Source organism: Rattus rattus, chromosome 8 (genome assembly GCF_011064425.1).
Source record: "Rattus rattus isolate New Zealand chromosome 8, Rrattus_CSIRO_v1, whole genome shotgun sequence".
NCBI classification, from domain to species: Eukaryota; Metazoa; Chordata; class Mammalia; order Rodentia; family Muridae; genus Rattus; species Rattus rattus.
In genome coordinates, this window is record NC_046161.1 from 61,270,851 (window position 1) to 61,290,833 (window position 19,983).

General features: G+C 44.0%; 1 protein-coding gene and 1 pseudogene across 1 annotated transcript in view; one reads left to right on the plus strand and one right to left on the minus strand.

The window, feature by feature from the left end:
• Positions 1-7,660, minus strand: part of Rab8b (RAB8B, member RAS oncogene family) — a 70,508-nt gene extending 62,848 nt beyond the window's left edge. The window contains exon 1 of the mRNA XM_032911546.1: positions 7,455-7,660. Within this exon, the coding sequence (XP_032767437.1) occupies positions 7,455-7,578 (124 nt within the window). The 5' untranslated portion in view covers positions 7,579-7,660. The remainder of the gene's footprint in view (positions 1-7,454) is intronic.
• A 10,908-nt stretch (positions 7,661-18,568) lies between these two features.
• On the plus strand, positions 18,569-18,880 carry LOC116908129 (annotated as a pseudogene).
• Positions 18,881-19,983: the final 1,103 nt, after the last annotated feature.

Genomic DNA, 19,983 nt, shown 5'->3' on the forward strand with positions numbered 1-19,983 from the left:
CCACCCCCACTTCCCCATGACAAATGTTAGGAATCCATCAGCATCCTCCATCTTGCTGAGCTTAGACAGGGCTTCAGATCTCCACAAAATGCAGCATTCCAGCAGGCCACACCAACCTAAGTGCCTGCACCCCCCTCCCACAGCGTGCAATAGTCTTCTCTCTGTTCTACTGAAGTCACTTCAGCCCAGCTTAGCATCTCTCAAGATGCTATGACAAAGGACTGAGCTGAGACCTTAAAGAAATTTACCTCACGATAATTTTCAACTCAAGAAATACCACAAAATGGCAATTTCACTGAAACTATAAAATAGTAATTGCTTCCCCTTCATAATGATAGAAAGCAGAACTGCATACTGGTTTTCCTTAGATACAGGCTATCCCAGTGCTATGAAATCAAATAGAATAAGCACACATATAATAAATGTTTCAAAATAAAATTGGGTTGTATTCAGCCCAAAAGCCCAGCCCGTTCCTAATCTACTCACTACCCTGTGACTCAAAACAAGTGCTGTGCAGAACACAGACACAAACACAGCTCCATCTGCTAATTAAAAATGGGCATGAAACTGTTAACAGGCATCTGTTGCATTGTTTGACGCTAATGGGCAGAGACAAAGCTGAAATGCTCTTCTAATGCAAACCCAGTGATTTCACTCATTTTCTGTTTGGTTTTTATGAAAGTGGGGGGTTGGAAGCAGGGTGTTAAAATGGCTTGTTATGCACAGTAAGAGACAAGCGAACTCTCTTTCATATTCTAAAACTGATTACAGGAAGGTAAACAGCATTTCACACGAAAGGAGACAACATTTCTATATTAACCAGCCAAATTTTCTCTTAATTCAGATATAATCTAGTCATGTCTGACACCATGAAAGAACAACAAACTCACACAATGCTTTCTTTCCAGTCCAGAGCTACTTCCCAATTCATCCATCTACCATTCATCCACCACACCATCCTAAAAAGTAGGCCTTGGAGATTTACCAAGTGTCTTGGACTTGATTTTTGCCTTGGGAAATTCCCAGGCCCTGAAAAACACACACAAATGATCACACTCATCAGAGATGAATCAACTAAAGGCCCTGGAACAACCTGCTACCTATGGCCACAAATCTAGAAAGAGGATACAAACCCAGATCTGACTCTGTACCTGCTGTACCCCTTAATTCATCATGCCATCTCCCCGAAAACAACCACTCTGTTCAGGAACCTAGGAACTGAAAATGACCAAGGGATTATTCATGGAAACAGAGTCCTGATGAAGGATTCATTTTCAAATACTGTAACCGCCAAGCACCCTTGACTGCCATGCCTGATTAGTAAGTAGCCTCATCTAGCTACAGATAAGTCTATTTTACATGCACCACAACACTGTTTAGTTGTCTTTGAACTGACTGTAAGTTTGTGTTTTCCTAAGAGAAGTTCAGCCTATCTTGAGGGTGTGGTAATGAGAACAATGCAGATGAGCCAGGAGTATTCCTCGGCCCAGCTGACCAAGGTCCACACCCCCTCTAGCACCTCCCATTCAGGGCCCTTATTCCAGTCCTGTCATGACCCATTTGAGCCTGCACTCTGTCCCAGGCAGGAGCAGTTGATAATCTGTGTTTTCTGTTCATCTTTCCACAGCTACACACATCTCAGACTCCACAGTCAGACTCGCGTCCTAGTCCTTCATCTGGAATCCTCTTCTCATGCTGCTGAGTGCGGTTGTCTGCAGACTGTCCTAGGAGCCAGTCACAACACACCGATGTGCTACTCTGTAGCACAGAGCTACAGGGGCGGGTGAGCAGAGCAGACCCTGAGGCAGTTCAGACCAAGCCGCAGCTCCTACTATCCTCCTTCCCCTCCCATCCTTCCTTTCAGATTCAGTTCTAAGAGTCAGTGACAAAGTCAACCGTTACATTTTTCTTGGCCTTTGAAGACGAAAGTATTTTCCTCTAAAACAATCTTCACATTGATTCCCCTCTGGCGTTTTTCAGTAGATACTGACAATGTTGCTGTTGTTGCCAAGTAAACCTGCCCTCCCCGCAACTTGCTGCCTGCTGAAGGGTGGCTGAAGCTCTTTATTAAAGAACACTTAAGACAGATCCATATTCACACCCAACACTCAGTTTGCCTGTGCCTGCATTTCTAGAAAGGCTGTTTCCATGGACTGCAGCACCATCAGAGAGAGGAGGGTGACCCTTTATCCCCTACCGCAAAGGCTACTCCAGCCTAACAATGCTATCAGCACTGAAATGGGAAGTCACCCAGAGCCCTGGAAGAACATGATGACATTAAAATAGACTTTATGCACAACATGTTCCGTTTGAACGTGCACGCTCTTTGGTATTTTAGTTTGAGAAGTTGAAACCAAGGAAAACAACTGTGAGAATGAAAATCGAATTCCTCTATGTATCAGGCTTATGCTCAGCCAGATGTTGACATCATTTTAAATAAAAATGTAAGACAGTTGGTTATTTAGCCAGTAAGTCTTGATAAAAGTTTTGAAATGAGACCAACCAAAAGCAGCTTTACATTTTAAGCAAGGGTCAAGAAACTTGCTCTACAGAGGACCAGTTAGGGAACACTTTCCAGCCCTGTGGGTCACAGATGGTCTTTGTTGCATATTTGTTGTTCATATTTTTAATAACTTCTTTTAAAATGATAAAAAAACAAACAAGAAAACATCTTTTAGCACAACATAGGCTGCAGGCCCAGTCTGGCCCATGGACTACACTGGATGAACTAACTGACTAAAAGGCAAATGAAGCCAGGAGAGTGCAAAGGTATAGATATGATGCCTGTGAGTGCCCTGCTGGCATTTTGCATCAACAATCACCAGTGTGGGGCTACGGAATGATTTTATGAGTTATTTTACACGTGGAAGAAATGTTAATGGCAGGGTGCACTATGATCTCTTGACCTGAAACTCCAGGCCTGGAAGAAAGAGCAAAGGCTGTATGCAGAGTTATCCCCACACAGAGTCAGTCAGGTCCCCCCACCTCCCTCCCACCCCCTCCCTGTCTCTGTCTCTGTCTCTGTCTCTCTCTTTCTGTCTCTCTCTGTCTGTCTCTCTCTCTCTTTCTATGTCTCTCTGTCTCTCTGTTTCTCTGTCTCTCTCTGTCTCTCTCTGTCTCTCTGTCTCTCTGTCTCTGTCTCTGTCTCTCTCTCTCTCTCTCTCTCTCTCTCTCTCTCTCTCTCTCTCTGTCTCTTCCCCCCGCCCCCGCCTCTGTCTCCCATTTTCCTTAACAGAATGCTAAGCAAGGTGGACTGACAGAGAGGATCGCACTCATCCATGATGAACGAGACAGTTGAGTATGGAGTTTCAGTAGTGACTCTGCTGAAGATGAGGAATTGGCATTTGTAAAACTGAGACAGGGCATAAAGTAGATAGTTTCTACAACACTCTCCGCGTCAAACAATGACTATACTAAATAATGAAACCACTCAGGAAATACCTAACAGGAAGAAGGGGGCAGGGCAGAGGAGAGACAGGGAAGGGAATCAGCTTAGGTCCCATTGCAGGGCAGAGTTGGATCCTCTCTGTTTTACCAGCACTTTGTTCAATACAAGGCCATTTCAAGATGTCAGGGTGCCCTCCTATGCATATTAAAATGCACCCACAACTTTCAGGAAACATAATTGTCGTGAAATAGTTTCACATTTCTATCTTATTATATTTAAAAGTATTCACCTAAATGTTAATTATGATTGTGTAAGGGAAGGGGCTGGAGCCAATCTAAAGGTTTTTTTTTTTTTTTTTTCCAACATTTGAACTAAGCGAGTGAGTTGGCCTGAGGCGTTAGGCCTGTAATTTCTTTTTTTTTTTTTCGGAGCTGGGGACCGAACCCAGGGCCTTGCGCTTGCTAGGCAAGCGCTCTACCACTGAGCTAAATCCCCAACCCCTAGGCCTGTAATTTCAAGTGACTAACTCATCTTTACTCCATGGTTGGCAAGCATTATCTGACTAATAGACTAAAAGATTTCTGGAAAGCCACGTGAAAGAAAATCTACCTTTTACCACACCAAAGAACAGAAAGGACTCCAAATGGCAAACCTTAGAGAAATGAAAAAGAGTACCTGAGACAACTGAACCTAGACTCAAAATGACTGTCTCCTCTTTCGTGATGACAGAACCCCCATCCACAGTCTAAAGGCAAGAGAACTGTTTTTAAACACTTAAACACTGGCAATGCACAATTAAAACAAAAGCATATCTTTGCAGTAAAAAGCAGATGTGGGGATGTCCCTGCCAAATACATACAAACACAGGCCCTCCGAAGGGATCTTTCCTGGGGCGTGGTGCTTATCAAGTTTGTCAGCAGTGCTTCAAGAAGACCGTGTCAAGCCCAGTCACACACAGTAAAGCCCAGGACTTTACACAAATGGGACTTAAATTATGCTAGGAAAAGAAGGGTCACCAACTGTCACCGAAACAACTTCATATTGGAGGTGTGGTGTGGGGCTTGGCAGGAGTGACATTGCTGCTAGAAATTCAAGTCTGTGCTTGTGGTCAGTCTGTGGAACTGGAGTCTGTGGAACTTCTCCTGAGAGTGGTGCGAACTTCACCTGACTGTCCAAGTGTAATTGCAACTGCAAAGCATTTCTGCTTTCAGGTCTGTAAGTTCTCTGGCTGGCTGTTACCACTTCCTGTTGGAGTTCTGGGGCTAAGCAAAAGGTATGGGAGTTTCCCTCCTCCTATCAACTGAAGACACAGCTTGACACTATTTTCACCACATTCACCACACAGAAAGTACAAAGTTCCCATCAGACTCACCGTGTAACAGACACCTCCTAATCTGAGCTGTCGAAGGATACTGGCTTTAATGTTTTAAATGTAATGTTTAAAGTGTGGAATATAACACACACACACACACACACACACACACACACACACACATATGCTGGGGCAGGGGTAGCTAGGGATTAAACCCACAGCCTCATCCATGTTAAGCATTTACTATATAATTCAGTTAAACTTCTAGCCAAGATAGTGTTAAAAGGTCCTTATAAGAAATATGGGACAGAGGGGGAGGGGGAGCAGGGAGCTAGTAAATCTACTGCAGAGGAATCCAAGGAATTTAACAAACTGTGTTAGTGAGATTTATTCGCTTTCTTTTCATTTTTTTCCGTTTAGAAGTGTATGTGTCCGTGTGTGCGCCTGTGTGGGAGATGTGTACTTGTGAGTGCAGCTGCCCAAAGATGCCGGAAGAGGAGTCAGGAGCCCTGTAGTTGGAGTCACAGGCCTACAGATATTTGTGGACCACCTGCTATGGGTGCTGAGAACTAAATGTGGGTCCTCTAGAAGAGCAGCAGGTACTTTTAGCTGAGCCACCTCTCTTGCCCCAGATTTACTCAGTTTTGAGGCAGGAGGAAAGTTCTGAGAAGGTCACACATGGAACACACAATGTCCCCCACCCTTAACTTCTTAGAAAGTGTCCTTTACAACCTGTACTGCAGTATGCATTCAACGCTGAAAAAGAGTTATTTGGGGTTTTGAAACTGATACCAAAAATGAATGTCCCTTAGTAGCTGTACCAGCTTCCATCAAGCCTCTTACAAATACACTTGCGAGATGGGAGATGACATTTAAAATCTGCTTCCTCAGAAAAGTCCCACTCAAGACTAACTGCCAAGAACTTGCAACTCAAACTTCCTTAAGCCCAGACATCACAACACCCAGATTTCCATTCAGTCTGTAGCAGAACAATCAGAATAAACTATGGAGAGTCTTTACCAATACTGAACCCTGCAAAGTGCGCTATACCTACTTTTAAAATGTTACCTATTTTAAAATGTCACAAATATTTAAACATAGATTTTTGTTTTGTTTTTAATTCAAGTATTTAAGTGTTTTTTTCCCTGCACAAATGTATGTGCGCCATATAAATGTCTAGTCCCCATGGAGGCCAGAAGAGGGTGTTGGATTCAATTAGAATTACAGGCAGTATGAGGTGTCAGGTGAGTGCTATGAACCAAACCTGGGTGCTCTGTAAGAGCAGCAAATACTCTTAACCACCCAGGCAACTTCCCAGCCCCTTAAACATATTTAGTGTCAACACACTAGTTCCCCACTACTTGTGGATCGCCTGGAAAGTCATTTGAAAAAATGCTTTAAATAAGCTAGTATTAGAAGCCAGAAAGATTACCTAGACAATCAAAAAGCTGATGAATGGGGCACCTGACTGAAGCTATTTAAACAAAGGAAATAATGTTAAGGTCATCATTCTCCTGAAAGTTTAAAATCAGTTTTGACGTCCTCTTCAGTTTACAACTTAAAGATCCTGTTTACCTGTACACAATGTCTTTTACTACAGATATAAAAAGGAAAGCTCACAGTGAAGAGTGGAATTTTTTTTTTCTTGAATCAATTAGAAGTTATTGGGAAATATACAGGATGTTATGATTCACCTACAAAGTAATCAGAATCGAAAGAAACTACACAGGGAGGCAGGCGGAATTTATAGTCAATCATTTGGCTTGGACGTTACTAACTACACAAGCTCAAGAATTTTGAAAGTTAAGAAACTTACTGCTGCTTCCCAAGATACGGAGTAAAACGGTGAACAATATACATCATCCCCCAAAGTCTCCAGCCCCTTTAATTCCTCTTAACTCTCAAAAGATTTTAACACTCCGTAGACATTATTCCATCATTAGTCACTTTTAAAATCTTCTTGATTCAAAGATGTCAAGAGAAAATGGAAACTGGTGTTCCCAGTTTCTAGGGAAAGCCCTGAGCCCCGCGTTTTCCATTTCCTCTCAGATCTCTCAACCCCTGCACTACATCCGCTGCTTCCCCTTCTCCTTTCTAGTTAGCACTCAGCTCTCCTTCACTTTCTCCATCAAGTAGACTCATGTCGCCCTCGGGTCCTCCTGAGCCCTTCTCCCACCAACAATTTTCTTCTGCATTTTCTCTTGGCATCTCTGTTCACACCTTTATAGACAATGCCGCTTCATCTCTTGCCTCCTGACCATTCATTCATTCATTCCCTTCAATTCCCTGCTGACCGCCTCCTAGTCTCACTTCTCTTGTCCCTAGTGTCCTCTGTCCCTTTACTTCATTTGAAGCCCCTCGTAAGTCCTCAACCCTTCATTTCCCTCTTCACATTTCCTTCCTCTTTCCTGTCTTTCTAATCCGCGTTCGTATCCACTCTCCCCTCCTTCTCTCTTTCCATACTATTTCCTGTGTTCCCCCGACTCTGTCCCTCTGGGACGCCTCCGTCGCCGCCCCGGAGCCCCCTCGTGTCCCCAATACCCCTGGTTTCCAATTGCTCCGGTTCCCTTTCGTCCGTCCGCAGTTCCGCGTCCCCACCCGTACCTCTCAGCCTCACCGGCTCGCCCTGCCTTCTCGACCGCCCCTCGGGGTCCCCTTCTCGGGGAGCCAAGCCCTCGCGTGCCCTCTCCCAGGCCCCCAGGCACCCGCCCCCTGCGTCTCAGCTCCCGTCCCGGGCCGCGACCGCTCCCTCACCGATGGTGGAGATAAAGGTGGTGTTGAAGGCGTCCTCTGAGAAGCGGAACAGGAGGCAGGTCTTGCCAACGCCGGAGTCGCCGATGAGCAGCAGCTTGAACAGATAATCGTACGTCTTCGCCATCTTCTCGCTCCGGCCCTCTCTGACCGCCCAGAGCAAGGAGGCGGTGGAAAGCGGCACAGAGGGGGCCTCTGGCGAGGGGGCGTGTCCGCCAAGCCACCCGCTCCCCGCCCCGCCTCTCGCCCCGCCCCTTTGGGGGGCGACAGGCTCGCCCCTCCCCATTCCAGCCAATCTGCCCGCGCCTTGTCATCACCCTCCGCGGCGCGCGGCTTTATGGGATTTGTAGTACGCTGGGAGAGCCGCGGGCGTGCCTGGCCCGAACTGTCCGAACAACCCCCACTGGATTACAAATCTGAGTGGTGTGGAATGGTGCGATAGGAGTTTCCACCCTTACAGGGGAAAGACGCTTCATTTCAAACTCCTCTTGCCACGGAAACTTGACTTTGCTGTTTCTTTGTTTGTGGGCATCTTTCAAATCCAAGACCTTGGAATCTAAGTCCCGCCGTTCGCTCTTCTGTCTACCCGCCTGAGCCCGGAGCAAGCAAGCTTTCTTTAGAGATGCAATGGTTCACGGAGTCTGCGGATTATCTGCAGAGTATTACCCAGCTTCTCCAGTTCCTGCCCATTTCCTAGGCTCCCTCCCACAGCCCTTCAATCATAAAGGAGTGATATTAGCGGACTAATTTCATTCTCACTCATGCCTTCTGAACTACAGGCCATAGCCAAGTGCGATGATCGTGTTTGAGGCTCTGCTTCATAGATAGCGCCTCGCTTCCCGTAAGAGGATGTATTCTTTAAAAAAAAAAAAAAAAGAGAGAAAGAGAATGTGGAAGACTTGTACTATGTACAGCTATTACAGCTTATAAAATAGCGTCACCTGAGACGGGAACTTTGGCCATAGAGATGTAAAGATTTAGATTTGGATTTAGTCTTAGCTAAGCCACTTCACAGCTGTGTGAAGTCTCACAGGCTTGACACATCTCAGTTTTCTCATCTGTAAAACGAATGTAAAATAAACTACTTCATAGGTTGTAGTGAAAATTAAATACTGAGTGTGAAAGCACTTTGAAACTCCTAAGGTGCTGTGAAGTGTAGGTGTTAGTTGTGTTTAAATTTATCGCTCCTCAGGAGGCTTTCAATTAATGGGTGGCAAAAGGAGGGGAGAAAATAGCACTTTGATGTATTCAATTCAGGCCTTCATTATTTATTACCCTAGACTAATTCTTTATTGTTCAATGCTCTTTTATCTGGAAGTGGCAGAAATCCAGTCAGATCAAGGTGAGAGAAGGGTTTACTGTCCAGATCATGTGGAAGGAGTGGCTAAAGGCACCAGGTTTTTGGACTCCTCAATTTTTAAGAGGATTACAGGGGCCCTGCTTGACACCAAACTATCTGAGAACCTCCTAGGACAGAACTTACCTTAGAAACAAGGAAAATCCTTCTAGCAGAAGTTATTACAGGAAGCAGTGGAGTTAACCATTCGAATAATAGGAAAAAACCTGAACAGCTAATTGAACACACTGACAAACTCTTCTAAGGAGAATGTTGAATGCCTGTGACGTCGTGTACAATATCAGTGATGTTGCTCATCTGATCTCATTGTAGCAGAAAAGTTAGTTGGTCCTAATATTGACCATCACTTTCTATGTGGAGAGAAGATGAAAGGCATCATTAGCTCACACTTACTGATCACACAATACCCAGAAGGCAGCAGCCACTTCTGCTAACTTAATATCTAAAGTCTAGAGTGTGCCTTAGGTCAAAGCTGCCTTCGAAGTCATGGTTCTGAGGAGGGACTTAGCTTCCTTTGGAGAAGGAATCCCTGCCTTCTGGCATAGACCAGGCTTCTTTGGCCAACCCGAGCTTTGAAGCATGCCCAGGTTCACCCAGGGTCTGAACAATTGTTGGTGGCTCAGTTCCATACCTTGGTCATCATTCATGGAGCAGAAAGAAGAAGTCTTCAAAGTCCACTGGAGTCTTCCTAACTTCTGTATTTTTTAAATTGAAATTATTTTTTATTTTTATTGTATGTGTGTGTGTGATGTGTGATGGGGTGGGGTTTGTGTCAGGGCATATGCATAGAGATAGAAGAAAGTATTGTATAGTTAGGTTCTTTCATTTCATGTTCAATAGATTTGGGGGATTAAACTCCGACCATTGGACTCGCATATTAAGTCACCTCAATTGGCCTTCTTTTTTTTTTTTTTAAAGATTTATTATATTTATTATATAGAAGTACACTGTAGCTGTCTTCAGACACACCAGAAGAGGGCATCAGATCTCATTACAGATGGTTATGAGCCACCATGTGGTTGCTAGGATTTGAACTCAAAACCTCTGGAAGAGCAATCAGTGCTCTTAACCACTGAGCCATCTCTCCAGCCCGGCCTTCTTCTTTTTAAAGATTTCTATCTATTGAAATACTTTGGAGGGAGGAATGCTGGAGAGATGGCTCAGTGGTTAAAGTTAAGTTTCACTAGCTGCTCTAAGAGGACCTTGATCAGTTGGGTTCCTAGCAACCATGTGATGGCTCACAACCACCCATAACTCCGATCCCACGAGACCTGGTAGCCTCTTCTGGCCCTTTTGGGCACTGCACACATGTGGGGTGGTACACAGACAGGTACCACATGTGGTACACATGTAGCCAAAACACCCATACATAAAAAAGTTTTTTTTAAGGAAATAAATTTTGGTTCTACTATTTCAACTATTGGCTTTGTGTGTGTGTGTGTATGTGTGTGTGTGTGTGTGTGTGTGTGTGTGTGTGTGTGTGTGTGAGAGAGAGAGAGAGAGAGAGAGAGAGAGAGAGAGGAGAGGGAGAGGGAGAGAGAGAGAGAGAGAGAGAGAGAGAGAGAGAGAGAACATATTTATATAGAAAATAACTAAGTTCAGAAGAGAAATGCAGGCTAGGAAATTTAAAGTCCCTAAATTTCCTTAGGGGAATTTTGTTAGTTAATGGAATTTTAAAAAAAAATAATTCTGTCATATTTTCAGTTCCTCTGCTTCTTTCTACTACCACATATGTATAATATTGGGACTTTCTTATCCTACATTTGTATACCAATGGTGAACTAACTGTTCAGGCATTTTAATATATTGACTTTTTTTAGAAATCAGATTTTTCTTTCATTATGCATTATTATTCCTCAGATTTTATACACTGGTATATTAAAGACAAAATTCATAGTGATAAGAGATGGATAGCACTGGTTCAGGCCACTGGCTCAAAGGTTTTGTGACTATATTTGTAGAGCGAGGGGGCAGCAGGCAAGAGATTCCTTGCGGACATTGTTTTTCAATTGGATGAGACTCTTCTAAAATGTCACATTATAATGATCCAAGGAAACCAGTCATCCCCGTGCTTTTTCCCATTTGCTGACACACTGTAGAGAGCGTGGAGCCACACGTTCAACTTGAAAAGAAAATGCTGGCTAAAGCTTTCTGTACTGTAAACATTGCCGATGAAAACTGAACACGGACATCTCAGGAGTTTGCCCTGTGTGTATTTCATGACCTGAACAATCTTTTCCTGGTTTTAAAAAGCTATGCGTCCCCTACTGATGACTGAACCATGGTATAATCATATTACTGACAGAGGGTCTGTGTTCTCTTGTTTCCGGATGGCTGGCTGGCTGGCTGGTTGTGCTCATGCTAGTAAGCAAGATTGCCCTGTTTCACACATTTGAGGATATTCCTATCTCCTGTAATAGTTATTCTTTGGATAGCAAGGCCTCCCTGCCAAAAATAACTATGACGTTCGTGAGAGACATTGTATCCTCTATGCAAAGATTCAGCCTAAGTCAGGAATTTGTTTTGAAATGTGTGTATACATTGTGTATGTGTGTGCACCTGTTTATGTGTATGTTAGGGTCACTGCATGCCACAGTATGCACATGGAGATCAGAGGACAACCTCAGGCATCAGTCCTTGTCTTCCATCTTGTTTGTGGCAGGGTCTCCTATTGTTCACCTCTGCATAATGCCAGACGAGCTGACACATGAGCTTCTAGGGATTCTCATGTCTCCACTTTGTCACAGGTGCACACTGGAATTACAGATGTGCATGATCAATGCCGCATCCCACTCCATGCGGATTCTAGAGATCCAGACTCTAGCCTTCACACTCGCATGCCTTGTGTTTTATCCACTCAGCCATCTCCCCAGTCCAAGAATTTTGATGCGTTGGTCCATGACACTTGACTTTGAGAAATGTTTTCTTAAGAGAAACTAAATGTGGGGTAAGACCTGTAATTGGCAAAGTAGAAATTGGCTACCATGGGGATTTTTTTTCTCCCCTTGGTTGTATTCTATAAGAACCTGGATGCTTACAGGAACCTGGATATTCTGGGCAAGGAGCCTCTGAGCCATGAGATGGCATCCTCTGTGTTGATGCTTCCAGACAGCTACTCTTTGGGTGCTGGCCCTCTGCCATTGCTTGAGCACAGCTGTCCCGGTGGGCTACAAAGATGTCCTTCATAGTCACTGTCCTCTTTGATGACTCAGCTGTGACCTAAGTCCTCTCTGTGTAATGGAATAATTTGTATACTTCTTTGTCTTCTCCCTTCAATCTTGGAACTCTTCGAGGAAAGAGACTTCACTGATTTCTTGTATCCCCAGGATACCCTGCTGGATACTTTGTGCATAGTAGGAACCTGGATAAGCTATTGAATGAGTGAACAAAGAAACATCAGTCAGTCACACCAACCAGGATAGCTAACTTAAAACAAAAAGACTTTAGGGAGAACTGGGGCTTTTATTGGCTAAAACCCTCCATCCTTCGAGCCTCATCAGGATCTTTCTATTTATACTCCACTCTGTATTTGTTATTCGTTCTATAATTACACTACTCATTGTTGTGTTTAAGAAACGGCTCTGATTATATATTCTTTTTCTAGTCTGTCAAGATCACACCGAAAGATAAGCCCTTAAAAATACCAATTCCTTTATCACCTGTGTGCCATCTAAAAACACTCCATTTGTTTAGTGATATTCTGCTGGTATAATTCTATAATTATCCTCATCAGAGAGGGACAAGCTGTACTCTTCCACCCACTGATATTTCCTGAGCAGTCACCAGGTTAATAATGTCTACTCAAACAAATATTCATTAAGCTCACGTTATAAAGCCGGCTCAGCAAGGCCACCTGGAGGTCACAGAAAAATCTGTTCTGTGATACCTGGCCTCAGTTTGCTCTAAGCTAGTTGAGGGGTGAGCGAACCATGAAGTGTGAGCAGACATTTTGCTGGCACACCCTGGGTGAGCCAAGGGACCATTATGATTGATTGGTTGGTTAGTTTTTAATTTCTATGGAATGCTCCCATTCTTGTTGGCTGGGTGTCCGTTTTTATTATCTGAGCATCCACGCTGATTGTTCAATCTACTATCTTGATTGTCCAAATATTAATGCTAAGCCACAATGAGATTTAAATAATGTCAAATTGATGCAAATGTTAAGTAAAGTCAGATACTATTGCAAGAACTGACGAATGAAACTACTATATCTGTTTGCCTAATTAGTTCTGTAACAAAGCCAGTGTAGAGGGGATGGATGGATATCATGCATCCCTCAGTGCTGGGCTAGTGGTCATAACTGAGAGATGCTTGCTATGGAAGGGGACCCTAGAATATTGGCAAGGGCCAAGGCTAATGACCAGCTAAAGGCAAAACTTTTCTTGGTGGCTAATGGCAGAGCCTTAGTCACCTACAACAGAGAAATCATCCAAGTTGCAATAATCTAGAATGTAGCTCTCAGAAAGGGGAGGTATGGCTTATCATGCCGAAAGCATGGGGCTCAGCTCTCTACTTCAAGAGAGATTTGAAGAAATCCACTCTAATTCCTATTAGGCTATTTCTCTCTCTCTCTCTCTCTCTCTCTCTCTCTCTCTCTCTCTCTCTCTCTCAACAAGGTTTCTAACAATAAAATGAATAAAATGTTAGGAAGTTTCCTTTCTTAACTAAGTATTGCTACATTGTAGAATTTTGTGTCAAAGAAGCACAACTTGCAGGAGTCTGCTCTCCACTTCCACTACACGGGGCAGGGATGGAACTCAGGCTGTCATGCTTCATGACAGGCACTTTTACCTGCTGAGCCAGCCATCCTGCTGGCCCCTAAAAAAAAAAAAAAAAAAAAAAAAAAAAAAAAAAAAAAGATTTCAAGTGTTCTATCACTGAGCCTGTTCTACCCCATCCTGAGAAGGTCATTCGAGGTCATTCGAGCCAACTTTATATGGACTTTGATCCAATAGCAAAGCAGAGCTGTGCACCCTAACAGGTATCGAGATATACAGTAGTGAATAAGGGAACATTTTAGGCCTTGAGTCAGATACAGATCTAGGGACAGGAGATGCTTAATCCAGCAGTTCGGATGGCATGCCTGGGCCCCGGCCCCTCCCTCTCGGTTTCATAATGCTTCTTCAAAGTAGTGCTTACTTCAAACAGGCCAGCCACATATCACATGGTTACAACATGTCTGCCTGAAACTTCTGGTCTCCCAGCTTCCATATTGAAACAGATAAGAAAATAAACAACCCTCTTCCCCAAGAGTTCTGAAATTGAGTTCTTCAGGCATTGATTGCCCTTCTCCAAAACAATCAAGGGCCCAAGAGAAGAGCCTAAGTCGACTGGCTGAAGCTACAAGAACTGAGAGTAGGGTCAATCTTAACCCTACACACACAATTCTGTGAGACAGAAAGAAGGCCAGAGAGGGCTCAAGCGAACATTGGCATGTGTATTTAAGTTAGATGTGCTGAGACATTTATGTCTGGTTCTGCCAAGCAGAGGGAGGGCAAGGCTAAACTCAGGAACATTCCTACTTGTCATTCTCTTAAGCAGAAGGACTGATGTTTAAACTGTGAAGAAAACAAACAAACAAACAAACAAAACATGGCTTCTGAGGAGAGGGTGGATGACCCAAAGTCAGGATAAACCAAACCATTGAACGGCCATTGTACTCTGCTTCAGCAGGCAACTAAGGTTAAGATCAGGTTAAATACTGCCAGGCTCCGACATGCCTTCCCTGAGACTTTGTCATTGGGTGGCCTGGCTTCTGTCTACGACAAGCACAACAGTCAGCCTTTATACCTCTGTGGCCTCATCTGTGAGAGGACACAGAGGGGAGTTGCATTATCCCTTTCCATCTGCTCAATGTTTTCCGATCTGAAACTAAGGTTCTTATAACAGGTAACCTTAGGGATGATGGACTGGTCCGACAGACACTGATCTCCTAGGCCACTCAAACACCGCGATTGAATCAAGTCACCTCAGAGGTCTTCTGGGTCCATAGCAGGCCATAGCGCCAGGAAAGTGTTGCATCATTCCTAGTCCCTGCTTGTAAGTAATGTTGTTTACTCTGTGACTGGGTTATCAGAACACTTCTCTCTTCACAGAGTGTAGAGTTCCAGTGCTTTCTAAGAAAGCAATGGCCTATTAGCTTATTACAGATCTATTGGACTGCTAAACAGGTAACTTTAGGGATGAAGGCCTGGTCCTACAAACACCTGGTCCTGGGCCACTCAAACACCCTGACTGGGGTTAAAGAGAACAACTAAATCCTGGTGCTGGAGAGATGGTTCAGCCATTAAGAGCACTTGCTACTCTTCCAAGGGACCCAGGTTCAGTTTCCAACCCAATGCTGCATGTCTCACAACTGCTTAAAACTTCAGCTCCAAGGGGTCCTTCTCATCTGGCTACTGTGGGTAAACAAAACACACGAGGCAGACACAAAGACATGGTCTGTCTGTCTGTCTCTCGCTTAAATTTTGCTTTGTATTTTGAGTCAAATTTAATCAAATTTCTGCCTCCAGTTTGACTCAGTATGGATTATGGTCTCCTGAAAAAAAAAAAGAAAAAGAAGGCTTTTCTCCCACTAATTAAATGACAGCAAGGACTTGTAATAAGAGAACATATTGGATTATTCCAGAATCTATGATAAAAGTCCTCTCTTTTTCTGAAATTCCTTGCCCTCCCTGTCTGGAGAGAGCTGAAAAGTTAATGTAGAAAACCAAGCCAAGTTCTTTTACAATTAGAAAAATGGCACAACTGAATAGACTGTAAAAGAAATAAAGGGGAATAGGTAATTCTCTGGCGCCATCAGGAACACTCAGATGTAAAAACACTGCTAATGAAATCCCAATCACATCGTGATTTCCACCTATTATGTTCTGTAAGCCAAGTAGCTGTATGACCTAATTAGGCCTGTTTAGGGGATTATCACGTCTTATTCCACAGCGACTAGCTTAATATTCACTGAGGCTTTTATGAAACAGAGAGGTTTCCATATGTCTCCAGAGCAAAACATTTGTGTGTGCCATCTGCTACTCAAGAGCGGTTTTGGAGAAAAAGCATGCAAATTGCCTGGTTCTTTAATTACTTTGGGGGTAGGCTACACTATAGCTGTGAGTGCAGAGAGATCGCTGTTATTTCCTTAGTTGACAACCCCAAGAATTTTTGAAAACAACATGAGAAGTAACAGAAGCCTAAAATTATGTCGTGTGTGTGTGTGTGTGTGTGTGTGTGTGTGTGTACATGTGTTCATGTATGGATCATGTTTAATGTGTGTATACGCATATTCATGTATGGGCTGTGTGTGTGTGTGCAAGTGCACACACATGTATGAATGTGGAAACCAGAGGTAGATGTCAGGTGTTTCCCTCAGTTACCTTCCAGCTTATTTTTTTGAGACAGGGTCTCTCACATGGCTTGGAACAGGCAGTAAGTCCCAAGGATCTGATTTCTATTGTGCCTGGTGGTTTGCATGGGTCCTAGGCATCGAACTCTTATCCTCGTATTTGAGCAGCAAGCACTTCATTGACTGAGCCCCAGGTCCTGTGTCCTTTTAACTTTTCGAGGCAAAGATCACATGAGATGATGTGCAAGGCTTTTTCAAGCTGGAGTAAAGAAGATGCTCTCTGAGGCTTGGAGAGATAGATGCCTCAGAGGCTGAGGTGCCCGCCCTACAAGCATGAAGAAATGGACCTGAGTTGTTTAGAACCCCAACACTCATGTCAAAGCTAGGCATAAAATCCAGGTGGGGGCAGCATGTTGTTTATGATGTAGCATCGGGGACGAGGGCCTACTTGGGGTAGAGGCCTGGAGAATACTCTGGAGCTCACTGACCAGTCTGTTTAGACCAATCGGAGATTCCCGGTTCACTGAGAGGCCCTGGCTAAGTAATAAATAAATAAATAAATAAATAAATAAATAAATAAATAAATAAATAAATAGCGGTGGATAGCAATAGAGGAGGACATCCAGTATCAACCTGGGGCTTCCACACACATGGATGACAAGCAAAATCCAAACACACATGCGCACACACACACACCCCTACACACATACTATCTGAGATACTGTCCTAGTTGGATTTCTATTGTTGTAGGAAAACACTAACTAAAAGCAGCTTGGGGAAGAAAGGGTTTATTTGGCTTACACTTCCGCATCACGATCCATCATCAGAAGCCCAGGCAATAACTCAAGGAAGAAGCCTGGAGGCAGGACCGGAAGCAGAGACCCTGAAGGAACCTGCTTCCTGGCTGATCGGCCTGCTTTCTTATACCACCCAGGACCACCTGTCCTCCCACAGCCATCATTAAGCAAGAGAATGCCCCACAGGCATCCCATAGGCAGCTGGGACATCATTCTTTCCTCCCATTCACTTCTTGGATTGTAGATAGCTGTTCAGTAATACTACCATTAGTTAGAAACTAGATACCATTAGAAAATGGATTTCTGGGACTAGGAATGTAGCTCACTGGTAGAGTACTTGCCTAACACATGTGAAGTCCTGGGTTCGATTCCTCATACTAAGAAAAGTTATATATTTACCTTCTATTTTTCCATCCCTTATTCTCTTCAGAGTGCTTAGGTGATGATTACTATGATAGTCAACAGGGTCTAGAATCACCTAGGGAATCAAACCTCTGAGCATGTCCGTACGGGAGTTATTAGACTGGATAAATTGTGGTGGGAGGATACATCCTTACTGTGGGTAACACTGGTTCATGAACCTGTATTCCAGATTTGAGGGGGAAAGGGAAGAGGGAGTGAATAGCCGCACTCATCTCTCTCTGCTTCCTCACTATAGATACAATGTGACCAGCTGCTCCCTGCTCCTGCTACCTTGCCTTCCTAAAGAGACAGACTGTCCCTTCCGTATGGGAACCAAAGCAAACCCTGCTTCAGGTTGCAATTGCCAGGCATTTTGTCACTGCAACGTGAAAAAACAATGAACCGTTAGACAAACTCTGAAACCCCAGTTCCTGAGCCCGCCTTCAGGTCTCAGTTCCTGCTGCCTTTGCTGTTTCCTGATGAGCATTTTCCCTAGCTGCAGTCGTCATGATACAGGAGGTGAGAAGTCAACAAGTAGAAGTGGCCAGGTGTGGTTGTTGACTGAGACTCCTGGCGGGCCACCTGTCCTCAGGGGACCACTCATCTCTCAGCAGGTCTTCGATATAATCACACCAGTTTATTGCAGTGTTTCTCAAAGTGTGTTCCTAAGTGACCGAATGAATCAGCAGATGTTAGGCTGTGATAAGAGAGAGGGTTTCGTGATCAGAGCCTTTTGAGAAATGGTGCTGTAGATGATACTGTTCTGTCAGACCAGACTCTCAGAGCCTTTATTTACTACACTGAGGTTCCTGGAGACTGTCCACAGCGGGGCGTGGCACACTGCACCTTTTGGCTCACTTGGGATCTGTGTTCTACAGAATATAGGTTGGGAAACTGGTTTCATCTAAACCCTTCATTTGAGATACCAAGATACCAGACTGGAAAGTCCTAATGTTAAAGATAAAAATCACGATGTTTACAGGAAACTATTCAGAAGGTGGGCAGGCCAGACTGAAGACTCAAAACAACGGCCCCCCAACTCCTGGGTTCTGCTCAGTCCCAGGGTGGCACAATCTGCTGTCATCTCTACCTCGAGCACATCCACAGAGAGGTCAGCTGAGAGCCTGAGGTCCCCAGCTACTAAACTAATGAAAATCAACGTGTAAGGAAGCATGTTTGGTAGTTCCAAGATGGCGTCGGAGGTGTTGTATGCTTGTGTGCTTCTTGAGTCACTCCCCTGCTGGGTCGGGCCCTCCCACGGGTGGGGCAGCCCATGTCCAATGGTGCCCACGGTGACGAGGGGTTCAGCTTGTATGTGGAAGACCCTCATTTACTTCGTGGTGCTGCCCGGGGTGGGAGCGAACATGCTCAAAGTTTTCCTGAAGTCGTGACAGGAAGAGCACGAGAGATTCGCGTTTGTCGCCTACCCCCATCTCCGCATCAGGACCAAGCCCTTCCCCTGGGGAGATGGTAACCATTACCCTCTTCCACAGCCCTCATGTGAACCCCACCTCCGACCCGCTATAAAGATGAGTAAAGAAAACCTGGACCTTCCCCCAGGCAACAAGGGACCACAGCACTGGTTTGGATCCTTACTCTTGTGTGTGGACACGAAAGCCCATTGGATGCTAAGCTCATCTTTCCTTTCATCAGATGGTGACCATTACTCTGCTCTTCCATCCCTTTGCTTGTGAGAAGAGATGGCTTATATAAATAACTTAAACTTAGATTGTCCATGAAAATAAAAAGCATGTTTACCCAAAATTCCAAAAAAAAAAAAAAAAAAAAATCAACTCAACTCTCTTTTAGAGGCTGACATTCTCAATCTCCCTGAATCACCCTCCACCTTACATAACGGAGCAGGGTCTCCCACTTGACCACAGCGCTCACCTACGGGCTTGACTAGCTATCTGCTCTCCCTGAAGGTGGAGTTTCCACTTTCTGATCATGGTGTTCTAGGCAAGCCACCGCACCCACTTGACATTTACATGGGTGTTGGGGAGCTAAGTTCCAGTCCTCAGGATTAGGGGAAGCCATCTCCAAGCACCTAACCGTGACTCTTCAATGAGCATTTGTATGTGGTTTTGGAAACAAGACTAATGTCATGTAATTAGGGTATGCCTACTCTTTCTCTCCCTTCCTGTTACTCTGTCTTTTGGTTGAGTTATAAGTTATGTCAAAAGGTCCCATCATTCCCAGGCCAATTTCCTATACTGCTGTTTAAAATGCTGTAAAATGATCTACCTGATGAGATATTATGAGAGATGAATTATTTAAATCTCTCAAGCAGGTGAATTAGATTCACATTGTGTCTTAAATGAGTAAGATGGAGCCTAGGATATATTAAGCACACAAAGATAAAAATGTTAGTATTAATTAGAAATCATAATCTTGTGACTGGGTTTTATTAACAAATTTAAATTATACACAGCAAATACTAATAGTATACTACTATATACTATCTTGGTAGAGGACCATGAATTCTAATTAATGCCTAAAAACCCACACATTTAAACATTTCATTTCAGACATTTACCCTATAATGTAGACTTTCTATATATCCTGGTACATAGGTTCATTTCTATATTTGACATCGAAGTACACAGATTCACAAAAGTAGTGAGTCTGTAGATAGACCCT